The sequence below is a fragment of the Miniopterus natalensis genome, chromosome 19 (assembly GCF_054644295.1).
Source record: "Miniopterus natalensis isolate mMinNat1 chromosome 19, mMinNat1.hap1, whole genome shotgun sequence".
Taxonomy (NCBI): Eukaryota; Metazoa; Chordata; class Mammalia; order Chiroptera; family Miniopteridae; genus Miniopterus; species Miniopterus natalensis.
In genome coordinates, this window is record NC_142099.1 from 22,768,685 (window position 1) to 22,794,362 (window position 25,678).

The following is a 25,678-nucleotide window of genomic DNA, read 5'->3' on the forward strand; positions in this document are numbered from 1 at the left end:
AAGTCACTCCTCTGGGGCAAAATAAAAACTAAAGGGAATGGCCGGCCGGGCGTGGCTCAGCGGTTGAGCGTCGACCTAGGATCCAGGCGATTAGGGTTCGATTCCCGGTCAGGGCACATGCCCGGGTTGCGGGCTCGATCCCCAGTCGGGGGCCTGCAGGAGGCAGCCGATCAATGACTCTCTCATCACTGATGTTTCTATCTCTCTCTCTCGCTCTCCTTTCCTCTCTCTGAAATCAATAAAGATATATATTTTTTAAAAATCTTAAAAACTACAGGGAAGACTAAGAAATGAAAAAAAGTTTAAAGATATCAAAGTATAAACATATGCAAAGTGACACTAAAAGTTCAAATTAAAACTAGACCGGAATATTTACATGTTTTATTAAATCTTTACAATCAGTAAGTATAATCAAATACACATTTATATACAAGAATTATATACATTTTGCCCAGACTTTTACATCACAGTACATAGTTTCCCTTAGAAATGTTGTACACATTTATCACCAAACAATAAAATCCAACAACAGTAGTGTTACAGCACCTGTTAGTACAGACATCTTTTTCATAAATTACATCATAAGAAAATATACGGCTGTAAATTGGGCTTTTAAAAATGTCTCTTATAAAATCTGAACATACAATATTTCATTCACAGAATGTTTTTTTTCCTATGTTCTGACTAAAGCCTTGTGCATAAAACGACCGGTTGGAATATTTACTAAATCCCCCCACCTCTAAAATTATAAGCACTATTTGAATTACTTATGCTGAGCTTTCTTTATGATGAATTTGGCATGGGGTCTGGTGAGAGAACAAATGCTGGTTTTATTGTAAAAAGGGCTGTGTGACAGTACTTTAAACTAAGACAAATTCTGGAGAGAATTGTATTAGAGAAATTAAAATCAGAGAGTGCACAATTTTTCATTTTACTCTTTAATACTGTGAAGAAAAGTAAAAAGTATAATGTCAAAAATTATTTGTTCTGAAACAATTATATTCTTATTGGAAGCCTATTAAAGTTAAAAAAAAAAAGAAAAAAAGAACCTACCCAACAAAATATCCCACCCTAAACACATCTCGTAAATTACAATTCTTTCACACCTAAAACTTTATGGAGAAAGTACTGGAAACTAGGGTATATCATCTCGGTGGACTGTGATACGCAAGAAAACTACAGCTATTTTTAGTTGGTAAACAAGTTAAGTTTTAAAACTTGAAAATACCTGAATTAAATACTTGCTCTAATGTCTAACTTTTAACTTTCAGATAAAATCCTTACTTGATTCCAGGTTTGTAAACATTGTATAAATCCTTCTTAGTCAAACGATTTTATGGCTGTGGTGATCACTTCAGCTCTATTTCCATGCAGTCAACATTTAACTGAGGTAGACCAGATGTTACTAAAATTCAGGGTCTCATAGAATCCCCTGAATCTTTAGGAAGTAAATAAAATCTCTATAGAAGGTATTTAAAAAACAAAACATAAAAAAACTCTAATGCTGTTGGAAGTTTTCAACGAATTCAAAAACAACTTCATGGCAGTATATCAAATAAGAAATGTAGAGTCAATTGCATTGTTGGAGTATTGAAGCCAAACATTATACCTTCTTTTCTTAAATGGGGAAAAATCAAATATAATTCCTTCTGGGAACTGAGTATAATTTAATTCTTTTCTTTCCTGTCTTTCTTTTTAAGGATTCACTTTTCTAAACAAGTAAGCAATTTGCTTCTAGACCTCAATGAATGGCAACAACTCCCCCTAATGGCCAAAGGAAAGTACAGTGGCAGTAAGCTGGTTTTTCCTTGTATGCCACAAAAATCTTTGCTGGGGAAAAAAATTATGTTGTTTTGATCTTAGAAAAGTGAGATTTACACAACAATGGCTCTGAGCTACAAACAAAATCAAATCACTAAATATAAGGCTTCTGTAATCAAAGTGTTAGAGGAACATCTGCTCCCTTTCTCCAAGCCCCAGTCCTATAAATCAAGGCAAGTCAAGTAATTAAGCTTTAGCTATTTTGGCAGCTTTGCAATTAAGGTGAACAAAGCACTATGTCTATCCTTTCGTGAACTCTATGTATTATAGTTTTATCTTCTTACGCCAAATTTCACATGCAGTGACTAAAAATATCCATTTTGGGGTCAGGTTTAATTAAGGGTCAATAAAGGTCTTGTATACTACTCTTCCCCCCCCCCCCAAAGTGAATTCTCTATTAGATTTATGACTCCCTGACCCAATTAGGTTTTCTGGAATTTTTGAAAGCAGCTATGCATCCCCTTATAAAAGAATATATCTACCTGGATCTAAGACACACTGTACATGAATATACATAACTACGATACAGCACTGCTGTTCTTTTAACAGCTCCATATACAGTTTCAGTTCATCAGTACCTCAAAACTGTTTTAGGAGAAGGTTATTATATAATGTCATGGTAAAGAGAAAGAAAATTAAGTCTCACAAAAAATACTCCTTTAGAACAAATTCAGGTAAGTTTTATTAAAAATAAATAAAATGAATAAAGGCATGATTTCAACTACAGGGCTGTCTACAGATATCAACAACAAAAAATTAAAACTTAAATGTGGCCAGCACCAGACTGCCACCAAAAAAAAAAAAAAATTTAAGCTATATGGCTGTATGTTAGTTGGTACTGTGTAAGTTTTCTACACAGGTTACCATAGACTAATTTTCAAGTCCATATCAGAAGGAATATTTGTTTAAAAAAAAACAACAAAAAACCATGATTTAACAGAAAATGTGACACGTTCCTTAGGTACAACTTTAGAAACCGTAGTTACCCCAGGATTTTTAGATCACTACCACAGTTTGACCATGGCTTCCTAAGATAGAGAAATGGGACAGAATGTATTAAGCTATTGGCAACCTGGGCCTTGTGGCTCAAACTGCACACTAAACGTGGGATGGAGTAAGGCTGATGACCAGAGGTAACCACCTCTAAGGGAAATGAACTGGAAAAGTTGATGATTCACCTTGTAAGGACCTAACATCAAGTTCCACTTCAGAGTAGTCACAGCTTTCCCTATGGAAGGCCCAATGGCAAGTTCATATTGCAACATTACAGTTTCTCCTTTGCTCCGTTTTTCAAAAGCATTAAGTAACCATTCTCCACAACATTATCAGATGACCTTTTTACCTGGTCCCAGTGATTAGGCTTTACGCAGAGAACTCTGAGAAAGTACACTGGCTTCACCTTTGGTTTCTATGAAAAGGACATTGTTAGGAGAGAGAAATCAAGTCACCTTGATCACCTGTTACACAACCAAGCCAGTGAGAGTGGTGAGCGAGATCGCTCTCGCTGCGACACACTTGCTTCATAACCACTTAGGTCACTTCGAGTGTTTTTGTGAAGGCAGCACAACCAGAATGCCCACAATACGCTTGTATTTCCCAGAAGAGCCTCTAACCCCAAACCTAGGAACTTACGTTTCCTCCAATTAGGAAGAAATACAAATTCCTACTCCCCACCCCACTGCTGACAGGATGTTTCTCGTCTATCCAGAGCCTGGTTCCTAGGCATGTCCAGTAGTCTCCTGGCCTGAGGCGCTGCAGGGCGGTGCAGGGCTGCCATCTGGGGGGACTGCGAGTTTCCATTTCTCACGGGACAGTTTGAAACGAGGTCAATTCTAACACAGCAAGCTCCAGGCTCCTATGATAACCAGCTATCCCCAGTCAGAACGCCGTTGCTCGTCACCACACTACAGCCTCCCACTGCAGAGCCTGCTTAGTAGGAGGGTGTCCACTAACCAGTTTGCCTACTCTTTTTAAATACCTACCACCAAATTCTTCAGCGAGTCATAGTTCGCCTTTCTCCATCATTTCAAATGCTTCTATATCTTCATTCCAGTCTGCTAATATGGAGTCTATGGGCTGGGCCTTTTTACCCCAGCTGACGTTGGGACTGGAATCTTCCTCAGTTTCTGATTGTTCTTGAACTTGGTTATCTAAATCTGTACATTCACCATCAAGGCCTGCGGGCCCCTGGTTTTCTGTGGGATCAGAATTCTGTTCAGAAGGAGAAGCTCCTGCAGCATTGTCCGTAGCTGCTGGAGATAATGGTTCTGGGTGAGAGTTTGGAGAGTTCTCTTCAGGAGACTCTCCATCCACCAAATCCACCTCCTGAGAACCTGGGGCGAGCTGCTCGGCACTCTGGTACTGAGAATCATTTTCAGAGAATGGCTGTTCTTCATTTTCCATTTCAGGATCTGTATATGAAACAAACAAGCTTCATGAAACTTTCCCTTAAAAAAATGCATCACACTTTCAAAAGCATATAGGTTTTTACAATCAAATGAAGAAATAAAACTTAAAGAAAACCATGTTAATGCAGATCAGTGAACATTAACACTAAAGAGTAAAAGACTGCCTTATAATAATGCTCCCACATTTTTCTGTACACTAATTTTGCAAAATGGGACATTAGAAAATATATGTTCTTTCAAACTGCCTTAAATGGATATGAGTAAATGCCAAGAAATACACTAAACAGTAATACTATTAAAGTGCATATAAATCTTTACTGTATGTCAAAAGTTTACTAAATATCTGAAGTCAGAGAAGCTTGCACATGAGAACATATTAAATAGAATTTTAAACAGCACTTATCATTGTTATGTTTTAAGATAATAAATAGTCCTTTGGAAAGTGAAACTCCCACTCAGTAAGCCATGAAAATGCAGATATATAAAATTTTGGATGATTTAAGGGCATTAATGTGATTGGTTAAGTAAAATATTTTCATAAAGACAACTGAGATTATTTATAAAACTTCTATTTCATTACTGTCGGTCTATGAATTGTAAGCTATGGTCATCCGAAAATCCACTGGAAGGCTGACCAGTAAGTTAAATCCTCTCATGACGAATATATAATGAAGCCACTAGAGGCATTTTATTTAGGATCCTGACAAGAAAGTGTTTAAATGGCATCCACGGCCACTTGCTGTCTCCCCCACAGTCTCTGTGGTGGGTGGGTCAGCAAACACCCCCCGAGTGTCCACTGTGGGGCAGGCACCGTGCAAGGTGCTAAGGATAGAACAGGCAAAACAAACACCAGATCTGCCTCCATGGATCTTACAGCCCAGGTGGGGAGAATGGAATTTACACAAAATAAATGGAGAACTCTGACAAAGTGTTCTGGGGTTAGAAAAGAATGAGATTTGAGGGTTTCCTTCAGAAAGTGACACCTGAGCTGAGGTTTATAAAGTGGAATTAGTCAAAGAAGGGACAGGAGATGGGCCTATTCAAAAAATGAAAGGAAATACAGGCAGGCAGGCAGGAACAGGTGGTGGCACATACGCAGCAACTGATTAGGAAGAACCACCCCACCAGGGAAGCTTAGGTTCTCCAGTATGTGTGCTGGGGGGAGGGGCGCCCACACATCCTCTCTTCTGAGCAGCAACAAAGGTGCACTTTAAAAAGGCAATCGGGAATACCAGGGGACAGGGGGCCAAGAAGAGGAAGCCGGGAGCCGGTGCTCAGCGCTCACTGATCCCAGGCTCCCTCAATCCAAGGACAGCAACACCTAAAAACCTTCCCGCTTCTCTCTGGGCTACATTCATCTAGTACAGAAGGAGAGGAAGAGGTGCAGCGCTACTCATCTAGAAATCAAGACTGCTTAGGCAAAAATAATTACCCTGGGAGTTACCAACTATACAACATTATTTTAGAAATCTAACTACACAACAGGATAACAGAACAGTGAGTGTAAATATAGAAAAAGGAATTGTCATTATTTTCAGATTGTGTTGTATACGTAAACTCAAAGCAACTCAACTTTTAAAAACACTTAACATAAAAGAATCTGATAAAGAGGGTAAAAATAAAATTAAATAGGCATATATCAATGACCCCTCTATAGTAGTAATACTGGTTAGAAATAAAATTAAGTGCTCTTTTTGTAATAAAAATAAAAGCTATAAAACATAGAATTGAATTTATTATGAAAGATATATGACCCATATTCCTTACACTGTAAAATCTTAATGAAAATATAAAACAAGATATGATTACATTTACAAGTAAGTTTGTTTTTTTTTAAATATATCTTTATTGATTTCAGAGAGAGGACAGGAGAGGGAGAGAGAGATAGAAACATCAATGATGAGAGAGTCATTGATCGAGCCCACAACCTGGGCATGTGCCCTGACCGGGAATCGAACCCTGATCCCCTGGATCCTAGGTCGATGCTCAACCGCTGAGCCACACCCGGCGGGGCATTTACAAGTAAGTTTAAACTGTAAGTTCCTGGATTGGAAGTCCTAATATTTAACAAAATTTTCCCGTTTACATGTAAATTCAGAAACACAGAAGCAAAAAAAGAATGAAGAGAGTATCAAGATACAAAGAAAATAAATTTTAAAAAAATTTTAATCCTCACTCAAGGATATGTTTTGGTTTTTTAGAGACAGAGGGAAGGTGGGGGGGGGGGGGCGAAACACCAATCGGTTGCCTCTCATACACGCCCCGACCAGAGATCAAACCCACAGCCTAGATATGTGCCCTGACTAGGAATGGAACCTGCGACCTTTCAGTGTACCGGCCGATGCTCCAACCAACTGACCCCCAGAAGCAGGAAAATTATTAAGTCTGAATAATGAAAGGACAAGGGATCCTTGGGCAAAGACTCAGAGAATGGATGCTCTATAGTGGCTTACCCGTCTCCACCACCAGTTGACCGGAAGCAAGGAATACAAAGATGGGAAGCAGGTGGAGATGCCCAATGTAGTGTAAATGTCAAGGGAGAACGACACTGAAAGACGCCCTCCAGTTTCACCCGTGAGTGAGAACACTTCACAGAGAAGACAGCATTTATACTGGGTAGTCAGAATGGCAGCGTTCTCAAAGAGAAAAGGACTCGGGCCTGCGGGGATTGAGAAGGCACGTCCAGGAAGAGGGGAGTGACTTTGTGAATGTGACAATGCATAAGGAAACATGACAGGGCTGGAGAAAGGAGGGCAGGTACCTATCAATTCTGCTAACAAGAATGATCTAGGCGCACTTTCCTGGCAATGAGGCCATCAGATTTTCCTCCTCAGGCTCAAATCCTTCTCCCACAGCAACCGAACTTCAACAGGCCAACTTTAGAACATGTTTCCCCCAATCGACTTCAGTGGGGAAGATCCTGGGAAAAGTAGCTAATACTGCCAGGCCAAACCAGGGCAATGTTCCTTCCCCCACTTTCTCTGTCTGCCTCTTTATCAGACACAAATATAGGAGTAGCCCTAAAAACATCGGCCTGCAGCTGTCAAGGCACTGTGGGCCTACCTGCAAACTGCAAACATAATAAAATATTAAAATACTGATCTCTTTTTCCCTTGAGAAATAATACTGCAAAAAGAAAAATTGATCAATTGTAAACTGTTTCAACTTGGAGCTAAAGGTAAAAAATAAAAAGTGTCTTTTGTTCATGTGCCCAAGATTAGAATTAGTATTAAGCCCTTTATAAACTTCACATTTTAGAAAAACGGGACACATGAGAGACAGGGCATTAAAACTTCTGTGGATAACTTAACTTTTAGAAGTGTGACAGGTCTGACCTGAAGAAGAGTATGTACAGTTCTTATTTACAGGGGATGTGTTCCAAGACCCCAAGTGGATGCCTGAAACCACCAAGAGTGCCGAACCCTATATGTACTGTTTTTTTCCTATTTATACATACCTATAATAAAGTTTACTTTATAAATTAGGCACAGTAAGAGATTAACAACAATAACATAGAACAATGATAACAATACACTGTAATAAAAGTTATGTGAATGTGGTCTCTCGCTTTTAAAATATGATAACTGACATAGCTACTAAGTAACTAATGGGCGGGGAGTATATACAACGACAGTGTGGATATGCTGGGCGATCCACATTCAGAACAACAGGCAATTTAAAACTTAGAAGTTATTTATCTCTGAAATTTTCCACTTAACATTTCTGGACAGTGGTTGGCCACAGGGTAACTGAAACCATGGAAAGGGAAACTGCAGATCAGAGGGGACTACAGTAAGATATCTGAACATTCTTGCTAGCAGAGAGTACTACTGTAGACATTTCTATATTAATGGCTGGGCCTTAGCATCTGAATTAAGAAGGTAGGAGCGGGAGTGGTGGCTTGTTCTGGGGCTTCTACTTCTGTATTAATATGTGAGAAGAACTGCTCCATCAAAACTATGTGACTTTATAAGGGAACTACGTATTTGTGGAGTGAGATTTTTAGAAAGGGCAATCTGGAGGACATTTTATTGTTCAGACTTTAAGGATGCTATTATCTGGTATACTTATATAATCCCATCTAGTACTCTCGATGGAACAAGTATGTCCAGATACATAGCTGGGAGATAAAAAGCGGTGCCTTCTTTGTCTTATTCAGTGTTTCTCAAGTACAATTTACCTAGGAGGCTTGTTTAAAATTTCAGATTCTGATCCTCTGCCTTCAGAGAGTCTGATTCAATATTCTGTAGTAGGACTCAGGAATCTACACTTTTAACAAGTACATCAGCTGATTCTGATGCGGAAGAGAAACACGACACGTGCAGTAATGGCCCAGGACAAATGAATGATAACCACTACCAACATCAACTTCTTAGGATATCTTCCTAAGTGAATAAAGTAGGTGATTTAATAAAACTATTATCATTGATTTTTTATACTGATAAATATTAACAATTACACTGTAACTTGTTGCTGATTTAGTTAATATAGCTGTACAGTTCTTGAAAGAACTACACAAGTGGAATTTTTTAAGACTTTTGGTCAAAAGATCACTCTATTACAGAAACACAGTACAATAAATATACAGACTATCAAAGCTGTAAAATATATACGATAGTTTAAATAAAGCCCCTCTATTGCAAGGTTCCTAAGGGAATACTGTTCAGATAATTTTTTTTTGGTAGGAGAATTTATATTTTTTATATCCTATCTCTGGTATGGGAAGCACGTGCTTTTACATAATCTCACAACCCTAACCCCATGCACCCTTACAAACATATGCGTTTTTAAAACAAGTCAATATTTTAAATAGTTTGTACTATATTCAAATAAAAAGTGATTAAAAGTAATACATTCAAAACAACAGTGTCTTTGTTAGTGCCTCTTGTGTGGACACAGACTAGTGAATTCTTATTATATGGGATATTAAATTTATAGGATTTATTATAACAGGATCAATAAAGATTTATTATGGGACAGTTGACTAGACATGAAATAATCTAATCACATCAAGCCAGATACTATCATGGTATCCACTGAAGCAAAATTATATATATATGTACATGTGCATGTGCATATATATACATGCGCATATATACACATACACACATATATACATATATGTAATTTAAGGCTTATTAATGCAAGATACTTACTACTATTAATAATGTAGCTTGGAATCATTTTACCTTTTAATATTGCTGCTGAAATTCCAATGGTAGCACAAAATGAGGGAAAAAGCAAAGGCATTAAAGAGTTACATGGAATAATAATTTGCCTGTTTGATGTGCCTAAATGCATAAATGTAGGAAAGAAGATCTGAGTTTAGCAAAAAGCTTATAAAAAAACATAAGGTACATAGAAGGATTATAGAAGATCAGGAATCCTTTCTGTTCTGTTCTGCTTCCATCTATTATACCCTTCCATACAGACCCTACTCACTCCACTGCTCTTAAATGGTGGACATTTGAAAGAATCTCAAGGAAAAAGAAAGCAGTGAAAAAAGGCCAGACAAAAACACTGACTGGGCCAGCAGATTACAGCTCAGCTTCCACTTCCTTTTTCTTTTACCGCTCCGCTTGGAAATTGTAATGAATTAAATCAGTTCCCTACACATCTGTCAAACAAATACCCAGGGCATTCAACAGCCCTACAGAAATTATACTGCTTTATCCAATTAAGAGAGATGGGAGGAGTACAGCTCTCTCTATAGGTGTCTCTGGTGGGTAAGAAAAACTGCTGCCATGAGCATGATCACAACCTTTGTCTGACGGTTCGCTTTCCCTCATTTCGCCCCTATTCCTGGGAGTGAAAACTATAAAAGAATACCAAGAAGACCTTGCATTTATACAGTAATTTGAGTTTCAAAGATCTTTCAAATTACTCACAAACATTTTGGCCTAGAGAGGACGATATTCACATGAGCTAATAAGGCATGCTATCCTGTTCTTCAGACATCAGCCACTGGCAACCCTTGTAACCTATAAAGATCTCAGTGGAGAGAAGTCACGAGATTCCTATTGCCTTCATGACCATGGCCATTTCACTATAGGTAGTCTAGTGAAACCCAATTACTATTATATTACATACAACACTATTTTATACAATTTCCTTTTACTCCTTATAAAAGAAATGTAAGATGCAATATCAGTGAAATTGAGTGGTGAACACCTGTGGATGTTAAAATGACTCTCTGGATGTAATCTCCTGTATTATCATCATTGGGCAGAATCAAAGCAAAAATTATAAATTATATATTAAAATACAATTCTAAAAACATCCTAACTTGGCAAACAAAGCCAAATAAATGTTTTACTGCTCTTATTTCCAAATGGAAAATATATTTGAAATCATCTTCTAAAAATTGTACTTCTTTTACTAGTAATTCAAAAATAATTTTTTGACACTTTTGTTATAAAACTAGTAAAATTAATGCTAAACTGCATTAAAAAAGCAAATGCTTTACCCTTACCTCGATCTTTTGCTTTGTCAGAAAGGAGCACTTCCACCTCCTCATATTCCCGGATAGCATCCAATATGATACTTCCTTCTTTACTGAACAAGAACAGCATGGGGATCTTGATGTCATCTGTGTCCTTCCCATCACCTGCCATCTGGAACAGAGGGGCAGTATCACTGCTGCTCCCCTCATTGTCATCTAGCCAGAAAAGGAACACACCAAACACAAAAACAGTCATCCGTTAAAAAGGTCTATCTACCGCTTGTTACTGTTTTGTACCTGTTGGCAGCATTAATTTTATGCACCAGTCACGTACACTGCTAATCTCACATGCCGGTCTGCCTGCAGAACCTGCCTGTCCCTTCTCAGAGGGCTTGCTCTGGCAGCCCTGCTAAGTGGAGAATCCCATGTAGGACCCACTGCCTTAGCAATAACTGACTGGACAACGGACGGCTACTGGACCTTCAGTCTCTCCGGGGGACCTGGAAGTGGCACGCAGAAAGACTCAGTTAGCAGTGGAAATGCCATTGCTGAATGCCATTGCAATGCTATGGCCATTTGGGAACTGATGAGCAAAGAGGAAGCAGGCTGGTGAAAAGCTGGAGAATGAAGCAGAGCTGCAAAGAGATGCAGAATTCTGCTCTTTGTGTCTCCAGGAGGACCCAGAGATAGAGACAGAGATGTCAGAAACACGAGATATCGTGGTTCCTGATGATTTTCAGCTCCCACTTCCACTTCCTTAGAATATTCAGTTGTATTTCTTACTCTTGGGTTCAATGAAAATACATAATCCATTTCCATATAACAAACAAACCCCTCTACTTAAGCCAGCTTAAATAAACTGTATCTTACAGCCAAATGATTTCTAAAAAGATAATTTGTACTTCTAGTACTTGCAATAAAAAAACAACTAAGTCCTAATTTGCTCATTTATATACAATTAAAACCAGTAAAAACCAAAGAAAATGTCTCATCAGAAACAAAAAAATACTTAGGAGAAAGAAGTTACAACACAAGAAATTTTCCTCAAAAAATTGAGTTTTCTGAGAACAAGGACCACGGCCTCTTAATCCATTTACCCACAGAACTCAGCAGAGGGTCCTGTGACAGATAGAAAACGTGTGACTTGACAAACCTTGCAGAGGAGAGAACACGTGGGAATTAGAGACTTCATCACAAAATAGGGAAAGAAACTCTACTATACTCTGCATATGTTCCAGACTTTATTTTTAACATTTTATATTTTAGTCTCAGTAAGAGATGTTCAAAATGATAGTGATGCCAAGCTATTAAATTCTTCAATAAAAAGAATCTGTGTGGAAAATGGCCAAGGTTAAAAAGATGATTTAAGTCAGGCAACCTTTCATGTAATTGGTCAGACAGTGAACATCTTAGACTTTTCAGTTCTCTGTTGCAACCACTCACTCCAGCTCTGCAGCTTGAAAGCAGTCGCAGATAACACGTAAACATACTGGCCTGGTGTGTGCCGATAACCCTTCTTTACAGAAACAGGCAGGGAGCTGGAGTGGGCCTGCAGGCTACAGTTTGCCACCCACTGATTTAAGTTATTAAGCAGAATCCTCTTAATACTTACTTAACTAATGGGATTTATGCATTCATTAAATCAACACTGGAGTGCCCATATGGGATAAGCAAAGGGAATAGTAAATACTTTTTCACTGAAATAAATCCTAACATTTTAAGTGTCATACTTTTTATTAACCTTAAATTCAAAAAGGAAATCTATCTTAATTAGAAAGAAAAAATTCAAAATGGATTTCCCCTGTGAGGGAAGGAAGCTATGCAAACAAACTAGGTGTGCAGTTAGGATGTGACCTCAGGTCTCTTAGCTCTTTCTAAATGTAAACTCCTCCCTACTTAAAGCATAGAAAAATTTATATTCCCTGATAGTCATGGCTTGCTTGTCATGATACAAATGATTTTCTATGAAAAATTAAAAAAACATTTTATATATATTATCGTCAAACCTCATAACCACCTAAAATGTATTGACTAGCATTTTCGCTGGAGCTAATGAAATATTCTATTGAATAAGCAGATAAACTAAAGCTGGGCCAACGTTACACCAGGATTTTGTGGCAGAGCCAGGAAGTTGGCCCCCCTGTGTCTGATTCCAAAGCCTGAATCTTTGAGGTGGAATTGGTATTTTCAATGGCTCGCACTGGGGGTGGCAGGATGTAAGTCTTGCCCTTAGAGGGCTTTGGCTCTTGTGGGCACATTTTCTTATTCATGTGTTAGGTGTTTTTACCACTCACCTCTACCGACCTTCACACCTGTCCCTAAGTACTTTTACTGGCATTAATATACCGAAACCCAAATCTAGACTTTCAAAAAAGATATGAGACCCACAGAAATTCGTTATGCTACACAGTTAAATAAAAATACGACAAACTTTTTGATACAATTTTGGAAAACGAAAAAAATCCTAAATTACCTCCTTTTCATCTACAGAAATGATGCTGATGTGGAGGAAGACTTACCAATAACAATGCCGCCAATGGCCCCAGCATTCTGGATGTTGCGTGCCTTTTCTGCAAACATGCACTGTCCTCTTTGTATCAAAGCAATTTTTCCCATTACTGCCTCGGGGTTCGTAAGCTCTGAACAACCATTGTATGGTTTACTGCTTGCAACAAATCCTCGTGTCTGTCAGAAATAAAGGTGACTTCAATATTCTTTTATCTTCTCAAATCGCTATCTAGTCAATAAATAAAATTCGGTATCTAGAGCTTTAGGTAGATCTCATTTCTTTACTAATGAGAACATATTCAACATATATACTTAGCATAAATTTTGTTTCGAACATTTTGCACATCATAGTATGCAACCAAAATTTCTATTGTGCTTTACAGTTTATAAAGCATTTTTACGTAAATTACTAAACCTGATCTTTACAACAGCCTTGAATGAAGTAATACAGATAGTAATTCAGTTTACATATAAGGAAACAGACTCACGTTACATAATTTGCTCTAAGATACAACATTAGTAAGTAGTAAAGTTGGAGCCTGTAGGAGATTCAGGACACACCCACACCCACACAACAGCTGGGAACCACTATAAAACCATCATTGGTAACCAGAAACTTTTTTGAAAGAGGAAAAAACCAGATTTACTCTACATGAATCTGCAAGTTCTTCCTGGAAAAACTAAATCCACCAGAAAACTGATTTGAAAGATGTTAGTGTAAAGATGTTTTAATATTCCTCTAGAATAGCGATTTTCAACATTTTTCAATGGCACACATAAACTAATTACTAAAATTCCATGGCACGTCAAAAAATATATATTTTTGCCAATTTGACCAAAAAATAGGTATAATTTTGATTCATTCACGCTAGATAGCTATCTTTGTGTTGGCTGATGTCATTTTTCAATTTGACAATCTAAGGGAAAAGAGGTCAGTGCCCCTGATTAGTCAGGTACTGCATGTTTTAAAAATTCTTGCATTCACTACACCAGAATGTAAGCTTGATGAGGGACGGCATAAATCTTCACCGGTTTTGTAAACATGACAGGTAACAAATAACTAAAATAGTGCCTAGATATAATAGGGACTCAATAAAGAGTTGCTGAATGGATGAATCAATCTATAAACCTATATAGCTTTAAAATACATACTAGATCATACTAGATTTAGTCTAAATTAGGGGTAATAGAGTTCAAAAAGCATCTTCTTTAGATTAACAGGATAGTTGGGTTCTGGTTCCAGCTCTGCTAATTAGTTCGATGAACTTGCGACCTATTCAGCTGTATAGGTCTTCATTTCCTGTGTTAGAACTAAGAGGATAGAAGAGCCCAGCGGTCTTCCAGGTTTGCTCAGTGGAGCCTCAGCATCAGCTCTCCACAGCCACCTGAGCACCTCGGCATTAAGCATCCAAGTCAGATTTTTGCTCAAAGGAAGGATCCAGCAGTTGTTAAAAAATCTGAAAACCATTTTAGCTGAATTAAAGGTACTAAATTAGGGAACAGGCAGTATCTAAAGAATATTTTAAGTAAGATTCTATAAACATATTATATATATAAATTATGACTCAAAATTTACAAGATATACTTTTAACTTTATTTTATTCTGGGAAATTGAATATTTAGGTTTTTTTAAATAAATGAAAACTACTAAATTAGAAAAGAGACTAAGAAATTAGACAATACTTAAAAACTATTTTTAACTCTATTTCAGCAAGCACATTGTAAGTGTACACACCTCTTTATGTTTAGACAGATCTAGCCCAAACTGAGCTGGCCCAGCGGTCAATACTACCCTGCCAAAAAATGGGTGGGAAACAATCTGTACCGCTCGTGGAGGTAGCTGCTGTTCTTTTTGTTGCTGACTTGACAATTCAATCATCTCCTGCATGAACCTCAGCCCATCTTCAGCGTCAACTGAACTAGCAGCCTAGGAAAGAAACAGATCATTGTTTTTTTTGAAATGTTCAACTTTAATACTATTACACTAGTCTTCTATTCTAAATTTTCTCCTTTCAGTTTTGGTCCCTACCAGATATTTATGGCCTGATTTGTACTAAAAAATATTACTTCTGGAAATACTTTCCGAGAATTACATCTGTAATTTTTACCAATATCTCCTTCACTGCTCTATAAACCACTTTTGATACAAGTTGAGAATTGGACTTCCACCCAATGATTAAATGCTCATTTTGCTTCTTTCTCCACTGTTTCCCCTTTCAAGAAATAAACCTCATACATGATCTATACTTCCTTTCTTTGAAATTACAAACCAACCAGCAGATTAAATTAAAACCATATTTATCAGGCAACTATTATATTTCAGCACTTGACTAGACACTGGGGAGAAAGTCTTTTACTGTCTAAACTTTTAAGAAGTTTGCATCTAGAGGAGAGTGACATATAAAATTAGCTATGATTAAATTCTTCAAGTGGGAAAGTAGACAAGGAAATGACCAATTCTGCCAATAAGAATCTGGAAAATATTTAGAGTGATATCTGAATTGAGTCTTTACAGAGGAAAAGCTGAAGAATGTGTCACTATAACAGAAAAAAGGTAGATTCCCGATACTTTACAAGGAAAGGCAATGGGACTTGCTAGGAGTTAGAGGACAGAGGAAGAGAGGAGCTGAGAGACAGAGAAGTTCAAGCCTATCCTGAGGTCATGGTGACTTAGTTCTGGTGCCTTCTAGAGTGATGACAGGGTTTACTGAGCTGGAGATCTACGAGGAGGAGAGGTGGTCTGAGGCGGAGGTAGGAAGAGAATTGGATTTGCATAGATTGAGGCTGAGATGCAGAAACATATGACAGGTCCATCAAAGGTGGGTTTAAGAGTAGAGTTAGGAATCAGGGTTACACATGTATAACTAAGAAATGAAGTGTGCAAAGATGACAGCTGAGCTTGTAGGAACAAATAAGACTGCTGAAAAAGAGAGAGAAAAGAGAATGACCCAGATTCTTTGGCAGCGCCTACACTGAATGGTTCTGCCAAGAAAGAGAGCTATAAAGGCATGAACAGAAGTGGAAAGAGGTACGCTACTAGAATTCCCTGGAAGTCAAGAAAAGGCTATGTTTTTAAAAGGGGGCAGTCAAATCCTGGCCCGTGAGGCTCAGGGGGTTGGGCGCCATCCAATGCACCAAAAGGTTGCCAGTTCAATTCCCAGTTAGGGCACATGCATGGGTAGTGGGTTCAATCCCCGGGGGCGGGGGGGGGGGTGCAGGAGGCAGCTGGATCAATATTTCGCTTTCACATTGATGCTTTTCTCTCTCCCCCTTTCCTTTCTTCTCCCTCTAAACATCAATTTTTTTAAAAAAACCTTTAAAAAATAAATAAATAAAAAGTGTTTCAGAAAAGTTGAATCACATAAGGATTACGAGGCCACTGGGTCATTGGTGGGTCAATTATGTCATTGGTGGCCTAAGTAAAAGCAATGCCATTAGAGATGCCTCTCCCACTACTGAGGAGTGAGAGTGAGTGAAACATAAGGAAGCAGGAAGAATATTCTTTAATGAAGGATGGATGTGGCAAGAACAGAGAAGACATAGAAATCTGAGAGGGAGGTGAGGTTGTGGGAAGTCTGAATTTGAGATTTAGGGATACCTGACCATGGTTCTAGGTTGAAATTACTTAGCAAACTACATAGTTTCCTCAGAATTAATGTATTAATAAGGTGAATAATCTAAAGACCTCATGATATGAAAACTTTGAAAGCAAAAATCAATAAAAATTTTCCCAAAAGCCATGTTATCTTTTTTTTCTAGGAGTAGACAGATAAATGGAAATTTTGATTTCTATAGTGAATAAAATACTTAGATTCAGTAGCATATTGGAAACTAAAATAATATAAAACATAAATATTAAAATTAATTATTATCTTTTAAGATTATGCTTTTAAATAAAAATAGTAGAAAGATAAGGGGCTGAGAAACACAAAACTTAGACTTGAGTCCTACATTTGACTTTATTAACTTAAGCAAATTGCCCAAGCTATTCGTGATTTAATTGATCTACATACTATGAAGGGATTGAATTAGATGGTTTTCCAACATATTTTCAAGTCCTTAAATTCTGATTCTCTAACCTTAAACCATACATTAAAAGTTTTTTAAAAACCTAATGTCATTATCTTATTAAAGCTAATGAGACTAAAAAGGCCAGAGTTGAATCTAATTAGTACAGCAATGTCTTACTTGGATTGCATGTTGAACCAACTGGACTCTCCCATCTTTGAGGTGAATCAAACTCACCCCCATCTTCTTCAAGATTTCTAAATGCTCAGGGTTAGTGGCCATGAAATCTCTGGCTCTCAGAGGGGGTTTAGCTCCACTCCTGAAACTCTCCTCTCTGCTAAAAGTAATTATAGGCAAGGCTTAAAAACTACAAGTCAGAACTGGGGGAAAACATAAAGCAAATAAAAATAATGTTAGATACCTGCAAAACTGCTAGTTTTAGAAATAGTGAAAATGGAATGGAAACAGGTATTTGCCTACATATAACTTAGGTTATTAGTAAGTGGTATAGCTTTCAAATGTAATATTTTACAGTTATAAAATCATGTATATTATCAGTATGATAGCATTAGTTAATAAAATTATAACCATTTGAAAGTACAGAATAGGCTGGCTTTGGGATTTGTTACTACTGATTTTTTCCTCACAAAAAAGATTTTTCTCCCCACATTTTAAAAGCAAAACAATAGTTGTATCAGTGAATGATAACATTCACTTAAAAATTTTATTTTTATTTCCTAGTACAGTAATGGCTTTTTCCAATTTAACTGCTTGGAAGAAAATAAACTCATTAATGCAAAAATTTTCTTTAACAGCCAAGAATAAGTACCTCGTCAAAAAATAAAAAAAACAAAAACTATATTTGCACCACACAAACACTACAGTTAAAAGGAAAAATAGTTTCTACATATACAAGATATGTGGAAATATTTGATGAAACTATTCCAAAAATGAGCAACCCAAGTTGAAAACTATTAATGCTGCCCAGTGACTGCTATTACTTAGTTCACTAAACAAAAGATAAATAGAAAATTTCCATAATAATAAAAAACACTGCAGAATAAACATTGCTATCTAACTTTACTAACAATTTTTATCTTAATCAGCAATAACTACATACCTCAATATTTTGGGTTTAAGTGAATGTCTACTGTTATACGTCCCTTATGGTCTCTGTCATTTACTAAGAATAATTTTGATATTAACAAATATAAAATAAGACATCTTACACTCTGATGATGCCTCTAGGACAGCTCTTATCCACCACATTTTTCAAGGGTTCACGAATGCTCTGAGCATACAGTGGATCATTAGGGAAGAGAATCTGAGTATTTGGACAAGTCCAATCAAAATTACTGTCATCCAGTTCTACATATTCTGAAGTCTACAATATAAAAGAACGTTACATGAATAAAAATAATTTTTTTACTTAACATTACAGTTTGTTCAAAGAAAACATTAAATAAAAGTATACAGGACGCAATAAAAGAAAACAAAATAAGGAAACATCAAGTGTACTTTTCCTCCTACCATACTACATGCATTTAATTCTAGTCATGGATTACTTTTCAATTGGAAAAATTAAAACAAACAGAGAAGTAAAGAAGAGAATAAGACATATGATTAAAAAACATAACCTACTGTGTTCTTCTTAGAGATGCTTTGATTTGTGGTAGAGAGCCACAGAGGTAACAAATGAGCTTCTGTTGTGAATATGTAATCTTCTATGTCAAAAATAATATCTTCTTTATCCGCAAATAACAGGTAAAGATATTTAAACATTTCAGCCAAGAAGAAAGAATCCATTCTAAAATAAGAGGTCATAAATAAATCTAAGAACATAAAAATATCCTAATGCCAACTATCCGAAAGCCAGCGCCCAGGTCAATAGATCTATCTGCACCAATTTAGATGTCCAAAGAACTACCAAATATATCTATTCCCTGGTGGTAATGGCCTGATTCCAAGTATTTTCCAAAGAAATGAAAAGACCAGTGCACCTGCCTACCACAGTTATACTAAATCTTGCCGATACTACAGACAAGATTTTCCTACTGGCCTTCCAAGGAGGGAGAGTCCTCCATTTCTTCTACAGAGAACCAGGAGGTAATGCAGATAAACTTTACTACTGAGACCCATATAATCCTTAATTAATATTTAATTGAAGGGGATGAAGTAGTACAATGTTGACAGTTTATTATGCAGCCATTTAAGTGATAAATAAGACTTTAAAGGTAAAGGAATCATTTACAAAATGTTTCATGAAAAAAGGTACAACACAAAATCAGATGCAGCATAACTTTGTAAATATTTAAATACTTGTCAAGAGGGAATATGAAAAAATAAAGGGGATAAAAATATGTGACTTTACAAACTATTTAATGTTGTAATGTATTAATAAGCAATTTTTAAAAGCTTTAATAAAATTAAAAGTGGCAGAGCCCAACCGGGCGTGGCTCGGCGGTTGAGCATCGACCTAGGACCCAGGAGATCGGGGTTCGATTCCCGGTCAGGGCACATGCCTGGGTTATGAGCTCGATCAATGACTGTCTCATCATTGATGTTTCTCTCTCTCTCTCCCCCTCCCTCTCCTGTCCTCTCTCTGAAATCAATAAAGATATATTTTTTTTAAAAAGTGGCAGAAAAAGAGCATAGCTGTTAGATGGAGTTATAGAAACATGAAATTTAATTAAATAACCACTTCGCAAAGCATCTAGTTTTTGGCAGTAAAGAAATTGCAGTATACTGGACAGGTTGCATAGTTTCATACCTCTGGCCAAGCACAATTCCTGACACAGAGTAGGGACTCAATAAACATTTAATAAATTGAATGCAAATTTAAACACTACTAAAGAATGAACTGCAGAGGCAGTGGAACATAGTGGTAAAGAACATGGGCTTTGGAAACAGAAAAGACGATCCACTGACTAGCTGTGTAACCATGGGGATATTATACAAGCACTGTGAGCTTCAGTTTGTTCATCTGTAAAGAATATAATAATCATTACACACCTAAGAATGGTGTAAAGTCTAAATAAGATACTATACATACATTGTTTAGCATAGCACCTGGAAGGCATATATATGAGCTCAAAAATGGAGCTATCATTATTTTTCCTACCCATAAATGATGTTTAACACTGGAACAACTCATCTGTCACGCTTCAAAACCTCTTTGAATATTTTAGATGTTAATCTTTATAGAACAGATAAAATACTTCCCTGTCAATCTGTAGTACACTTATGATAATTTAACACTTTCTGGAGGACTGACAGTTATTATCACAAGCAAATGCTAGCTTGAGAACTGTAGATTCATAAGCAGGAGGTTGATTTTTAACAAATTCTAGAACTGATTACGAAACAGAAACATTTAGAGACATTTAGAATAAATAGAGACATGGTAAAATCACCAGGCATGAGCTGGGTAAAGCTAGCAAGTTGGGTATCTTATATATCTAATCTGTATTAAAAAACAGTAAACATGTACACAAATGCAAACAAACAGGCATTAAAATGTCTTTCCCTGACCAGGCAGCTCAGTTGGTTAGAGCGCTGTCCCAATATGCCAAGGTTTTGGGTTTGATCCTCAGTCAGGGAACATACAAGAATCAACCAATGAATGCATACATAAGTGGAACAACTAGATGTTTCTCTCTCTTTCTCTCTGTCTCTCTCTCTCTAAAAATCAATAAATAACAATTTTTAAAAATGTCTGGAATACGGTTTATCAAATTGTCAATAGTGGTTATCTTAGGGTGGGCAAGGGAAAGGGTCTTAGGGAAGATTTTCATGTTCTTTTTTGCTGTTTAAATTCTTTCCAGTGATCAGGAAATACAGATAGTTCCATTTGGAAAACTGTGTGTGTGCGCGGACACTGATGAGCCAGACGACAGCACCAAAAGATCTGCAGGGAGGAGGCAACCAAATGCAGAGAACTTGCAATGGAAAGCTCTCTGGTGCCAGGCCATGAAGCCATAGTCCTATCCCATATTCTTCCCAAAAATGTAGGTGGAAAATTTTTAAGGCATGTTTATCTAAACTGCAGATCAATAAATACAGGTAGCTTAGCTAAAAGATTAGATGACTGAGATGAGATTCAAGCGCTCTTTTTGGTGAAAAAAACAGCAACACAAAAAATCAACAAATATGAAATTTTGCTGGGATAAGTATAAAGTTCTAAGTTTACACTAAAAAAAAGAGTCAGTTGCTCAAGGGCAAGGTGGAGAACACCCATTTGTCACCAGGCTATAGTTAAGTATCTGAGGTCAACTGGCCACAGGTTCACTGAGTTGAACGCAATAAAGCTGCTATAAAACAAAAAATCTAAAGCACATCTAATGACACAATATGATGAAGATTAGTAGCTCTCAACCTTTTGTTAGGCCAAATGCATGAGAGGTACATACTGCCATGAGTGAGTCAATGAAGCAGTGGTCCTCAACTGCATAGAGAGTAGAAGCCTATCAGACCTTCAGAAAATGAGCATTTTGTGCCTAAATCCAAATGGTTAACAGTGCTGCTGTGCCAGGCACATGTTGAGTTTGGTTAATTCTGGACATGATATTTTAAGAGACACTGTATATACTGGAAAACAATTAGAATGGAATAAAGGCAGTGGTAAGAGGTCCAGAAACAACGCCACATAAGGAATATTCAGTAGGGGGGTATTAAATTTAGAAAACTGGAACTCTCTAAACAGAGTAAATCATGCCTTCCTCTACAATTCCTCAACCTGCGACTCCTCCTTCTACTACAGCATCTATCACACAGTTGTGATTAATTCTTTACACATCTATTTTCTTCACTGACTACAAGTCATGGGAGGACAGGGACTGATTCTGATTTATCTTTCCATCCTCAAGTTTAAGGGCAGTGCCTGCCAGACAGTGATTAATTAGCATTGTGGTCAAAAGCCAATCCGCCTTGATTAGAACTGACTTAACCTTACTAATAGTGTGACCTCGGGCAAATTCCCTAACCTCTCTGTGCCTTGGTTTCTTCATCTATAAAATGAAGATTAAAACAGAAATTACACATCAGAAGGTTGTTATAAACATCAAATGAGTTAAATATCCAAAGTGCTTAGTTAGAAGAGTCCCTGGTATGTAGGAAGCAGTCAATAAATGCACAGCTATCTGCTTTCATTACTTGCTCTTTGTTAGCTGTATGCCTGCTTTCAGAAACCTAACCATTTCTCTTCTATCAGTTGTGGTCAGGGGTCCCAAGCCTAATTAACTACTCTAAATACTCTGAGTAAAGGACTAAGGGACAACTCTGAGGAGATGATGAGTGCTATCTTCATCTGCCTCTAGTCCCCTTGCACATCCCAATTTGTATTTCATGTCCCTTTAATATGTTCCATAGCACTTACACAATGTTTTAAAGCCTGTTTATCTGCCTGTCCTCTGCGATTCAAAGACAGAAAAATCATTTTAAAAATCATTTGTTTCCATTTCATTAATCCTCAAAAACCAGTGTAACTGGCATGTAAGACGCCTTAGTAAATATTTGTGGAATGAACATTTGCTAACCAAATGAACAAACAAGCTTTACTATTCTTTCCGAGATGTGTTGCTATGCTCTGGACAGTTAAAATAAGATAAGTGACCTCGGAATAACTGGAATGCTAGTGAATGTCATATTAACCAAAGCATGCTTCTTGTATCTTGAGTACTTCGTGCCACCTGCATCTATCTAGTATCCAATGAATAGAAACTGCCAATGGTCTTTTCCAGCCCTCCTAATCAGCAACCAATAAGAATATACACATTAACCACAATACTGTTTTTGTGGAATTGTCTGAACACAAATAATCCAGATCATTCGTTATCACTTTGATAATCTCTTAACATTTTATATAATATAAAAACACTATTAACAAAGGAAAATAAAACCTCAATGTTCCTAATACTTCTAATATCAAGGTTCTGATATTTAACAATCATGTATTCATCTTTCTAAAAATCATTTGAGCACCTACTATATGCCAGGCACTATGATAAAAATATAAACTTTTCAAACAATTTAAAATAAGCCTATTCAAGAGAGTTTTAAAAATAAACACAACAAACTAAGGTTTGCATCTTCAAATACCCTTTGTAAAAGCATTAAGCATATCTGAATCCTAACTAGTAGTCATTTTTAGAAATTGTTTTACCTGTCTTCATGACTTCCAGTACGAACATCCTTCATGGCAGCAAATCCGCAAGGCACTCTAGCATATTTATTTAAATTTTCAATAAGTGTTTTCCCTACTTCAAGGTAGTAAGGGTCTCCTGTAGCCTATTAAAAAGGAGAATATATGTTGTATACACACACACACACACATATATAGCTTATTTATTAACATACATTGATTTATCACATATTTACTGAGTACCTACTAGGTGCTAGGCATTGTATCAGGCACTGGAACACACGTCACACAGAACCTAGCTCTGAATATAAGCCATAGAATTTGCTACATAGAATTACTAAACACACAATTAGGAAGCCATCCAATTGTGTATCTTAGCCTTTAAATTTCTAATGATGCCTTCAAAGCTTTCCTGATTAAAGGAAGACAAGAGACATGCTTTAGAAAGCAACTATAGAATACAAAATTTCTCTTTAAAGAAATATTTACATAAATATCACGAAAAGGCATAAAACTTAGGTGTGAATCCTTGCATCTTTCAATAACTCTATGAGCTGTCAGAGTTAGAACCACGATATATCCAACCACCATAACATTAACATGGTCTTTGAAAACCCAATTACTATTATAAGATAGTGAGATATACAACAGAGATTTGGGGGGAGTAGGGAGGCTAAATAGCAAATAGGGAGGTAAATTAGCTTACTTTATACAAGAAGTAGGTACTTTCTGCAAATTCTGGTCTTAAAGGGTGTTGAGCCCAATGTACTCTAAAATCTGTGGTAAATGCCTGGATAAAATAACATTCAATTAGGTAAAAAATGGAAACAAAACAAACAAATGTGATTAGAAAATAAACAAGTAGGTTTAAAATATATACATGTATATAATTTAGATAAGTAAAAATAATTAAAATACCGATAATTTTCATCTATAAAATGAAAACTTTCATTGCTTAAAATCACAACTTATTTTTGCTAAGGCTCCTGTTTTTACCAGTTAAATGAAATTATTTTTAAAATGATCATTTTGGCTACTAGAAGCTTAGGAAAAACTATGAAACTGAGTAATGACACCACACAGTCCCGATGGTCCCACGTAATTGTGTTTTCTTCTTTCTCCTTATCTCTGCTTTTTCTCTTAGTTGTTAAGTCTCTGTTCTTGTATTTCTGTTTTAGCATATGCTTTCTTTAATAACAACCTCAAATCCTCAGTGGAGTAAGGAAGGCATTATTTAAAAGTAAAACTAGTCTTGCTTGAGATGTATTCAATAATAGAGCCAACTGATTTAGAGGAAACAAAAACCCTTATGAGCACCAAGTAAAATTTCATTTGTGATAACATGTATTTAGCTGAAACCTTAATTTATTCTGAGTGAATATGGATTTTCTACAATACAATGCTCAGTCCTACTCACCTAAAGGCTAATAAAACTCTCCTTTTTAAAGCAAGCACTTTAGGAAGCGTTCTAAATTGCTGGAATGCTTAGCTGTCTCACCGAGGGCAGTGAACAAGCAGGGACAGAACAAGGCCATACTTAAATTTAGAAGTTTTTAATCGTACATTTCTGGAAAACCAGTAAGTATGTTATTAAAATTTTGCCATGGTGAAGTTAGCAAGCATATTACTGATACAATGTATAAAAATCCAGGGAAAAAAACTCAATCAGCAAGAGGAAGAGCTGGTGTTTCCCATATCCAGGGAGCATGTGTGATTGATAGGAGCATATTCAATGTGTATCATTTTTATAAAATAAGCTTTAGAAAATAAAAAGTAAAAAGGTCTCCCTGGTGGGTATGTGTAAAAGTTAGAACGAAATAATATGGAATGTCATGGATTAGCAAAGGCTGAGAAATACTAGTTTGGGATATTTTACATAAAATTAATAAAATGTCAGAATTACCATAAACTAGACTTCTCTGAATACATGAAGAAAGGGATAAACATATACAATACTGTGTAAACCAAAAAAAATTAATTACATAAACTATTTAATCAGAAAAAATAAATCGAAAAAAAATAATCAATCTTAAAGATGGCATTTTCTACAAAATTCAGTTTACAGTATATATAAATTAGAACTCCAAAGATAATTTGCTTACCTCTGGTAGAAAATTGTGTTTTTTAATCACTTGATATAACATTTCATGAGTTTCAATAGCAGGTCTAATATCCCCTTTTAAGACCTGGAAGTCAATACAATAACAAAATTACCTAATAAAACATGAGTTGATTTTTTAATCTATAATCATCTTATAAGCAGAAAAATGCAGATTAATATAATTTTGAAGTGTGAGTCTGGTAATTCAATTTTAGAGATCACAAATGCACTTAGTTATAATCATTCTGCTT

General features: G+C 36.5%; 1 protein-coding gene across 4 annotated transcripts in view; it reads right to left on the reverse strand.

Moving 5' to 3' along the window:
- Positions 1 to 346: 346 nt before the first annotated feature.
- The window catches only part of EDEM3 (ER degradation enhancing alpha-mannosidase like protein 3), a 51,475-nt gene continuing 26,143 nt past the window's right edge, over positions 347 to 25,678 (reverse strand). The window contains exons 11-20 of one of the 4 annotated variants that reach the window (XM_016224650.2): positions 25,429 to 25,512; positions 24,033 to 24,116; positions 23,348 to 23,472; positions 18,829 to 18,994; positions 18,417 to 18,571; positions 17,425 to 17,524; positions 14,915 to 15,106; positions 13,191 to 13,356; positions 10,702 to 10,887; positions 347 to 4,232 (exon numbers count right to left, since the gene is read on the reverse strand). In XM_016224650.2, the coding sequence (XP_016080136.1) occupies positions 3,823 to 4,232; positions 10,702 to 10,887; positions 13,191 to 13,356; positions 14,915 to 15,106; positions 17,425 to 17,524; positions 18,417 to 18,571; positions 18,829 to 18,994; positions 23,348 to 23,472; positions 24,033 to 24,116; positions 25,429 to 25,512 (1,668 nt within the window). In that variant the 3' untranslated portion in view covers positions 347 to 3,822. Of the gene's footprint in view, positions 4,233 to 10,701; positions 10,888 to 13,190; positions 13,357 to 14,914; positions 15,107 to 17,367; positions 17,525 to 18,416; positions 18,572 to 18,828; positions 18,995 to 23,347; positions 23,473 to 24,032; positions 24,117 to 25,428; positions 25,513 to 25,678 lie in introns of all 4 variants that reach the window. The other 3 variants (XM_016224648.2, XM_016224651.2, XM_016224649.2) reach the window with 3 other exon arrangements.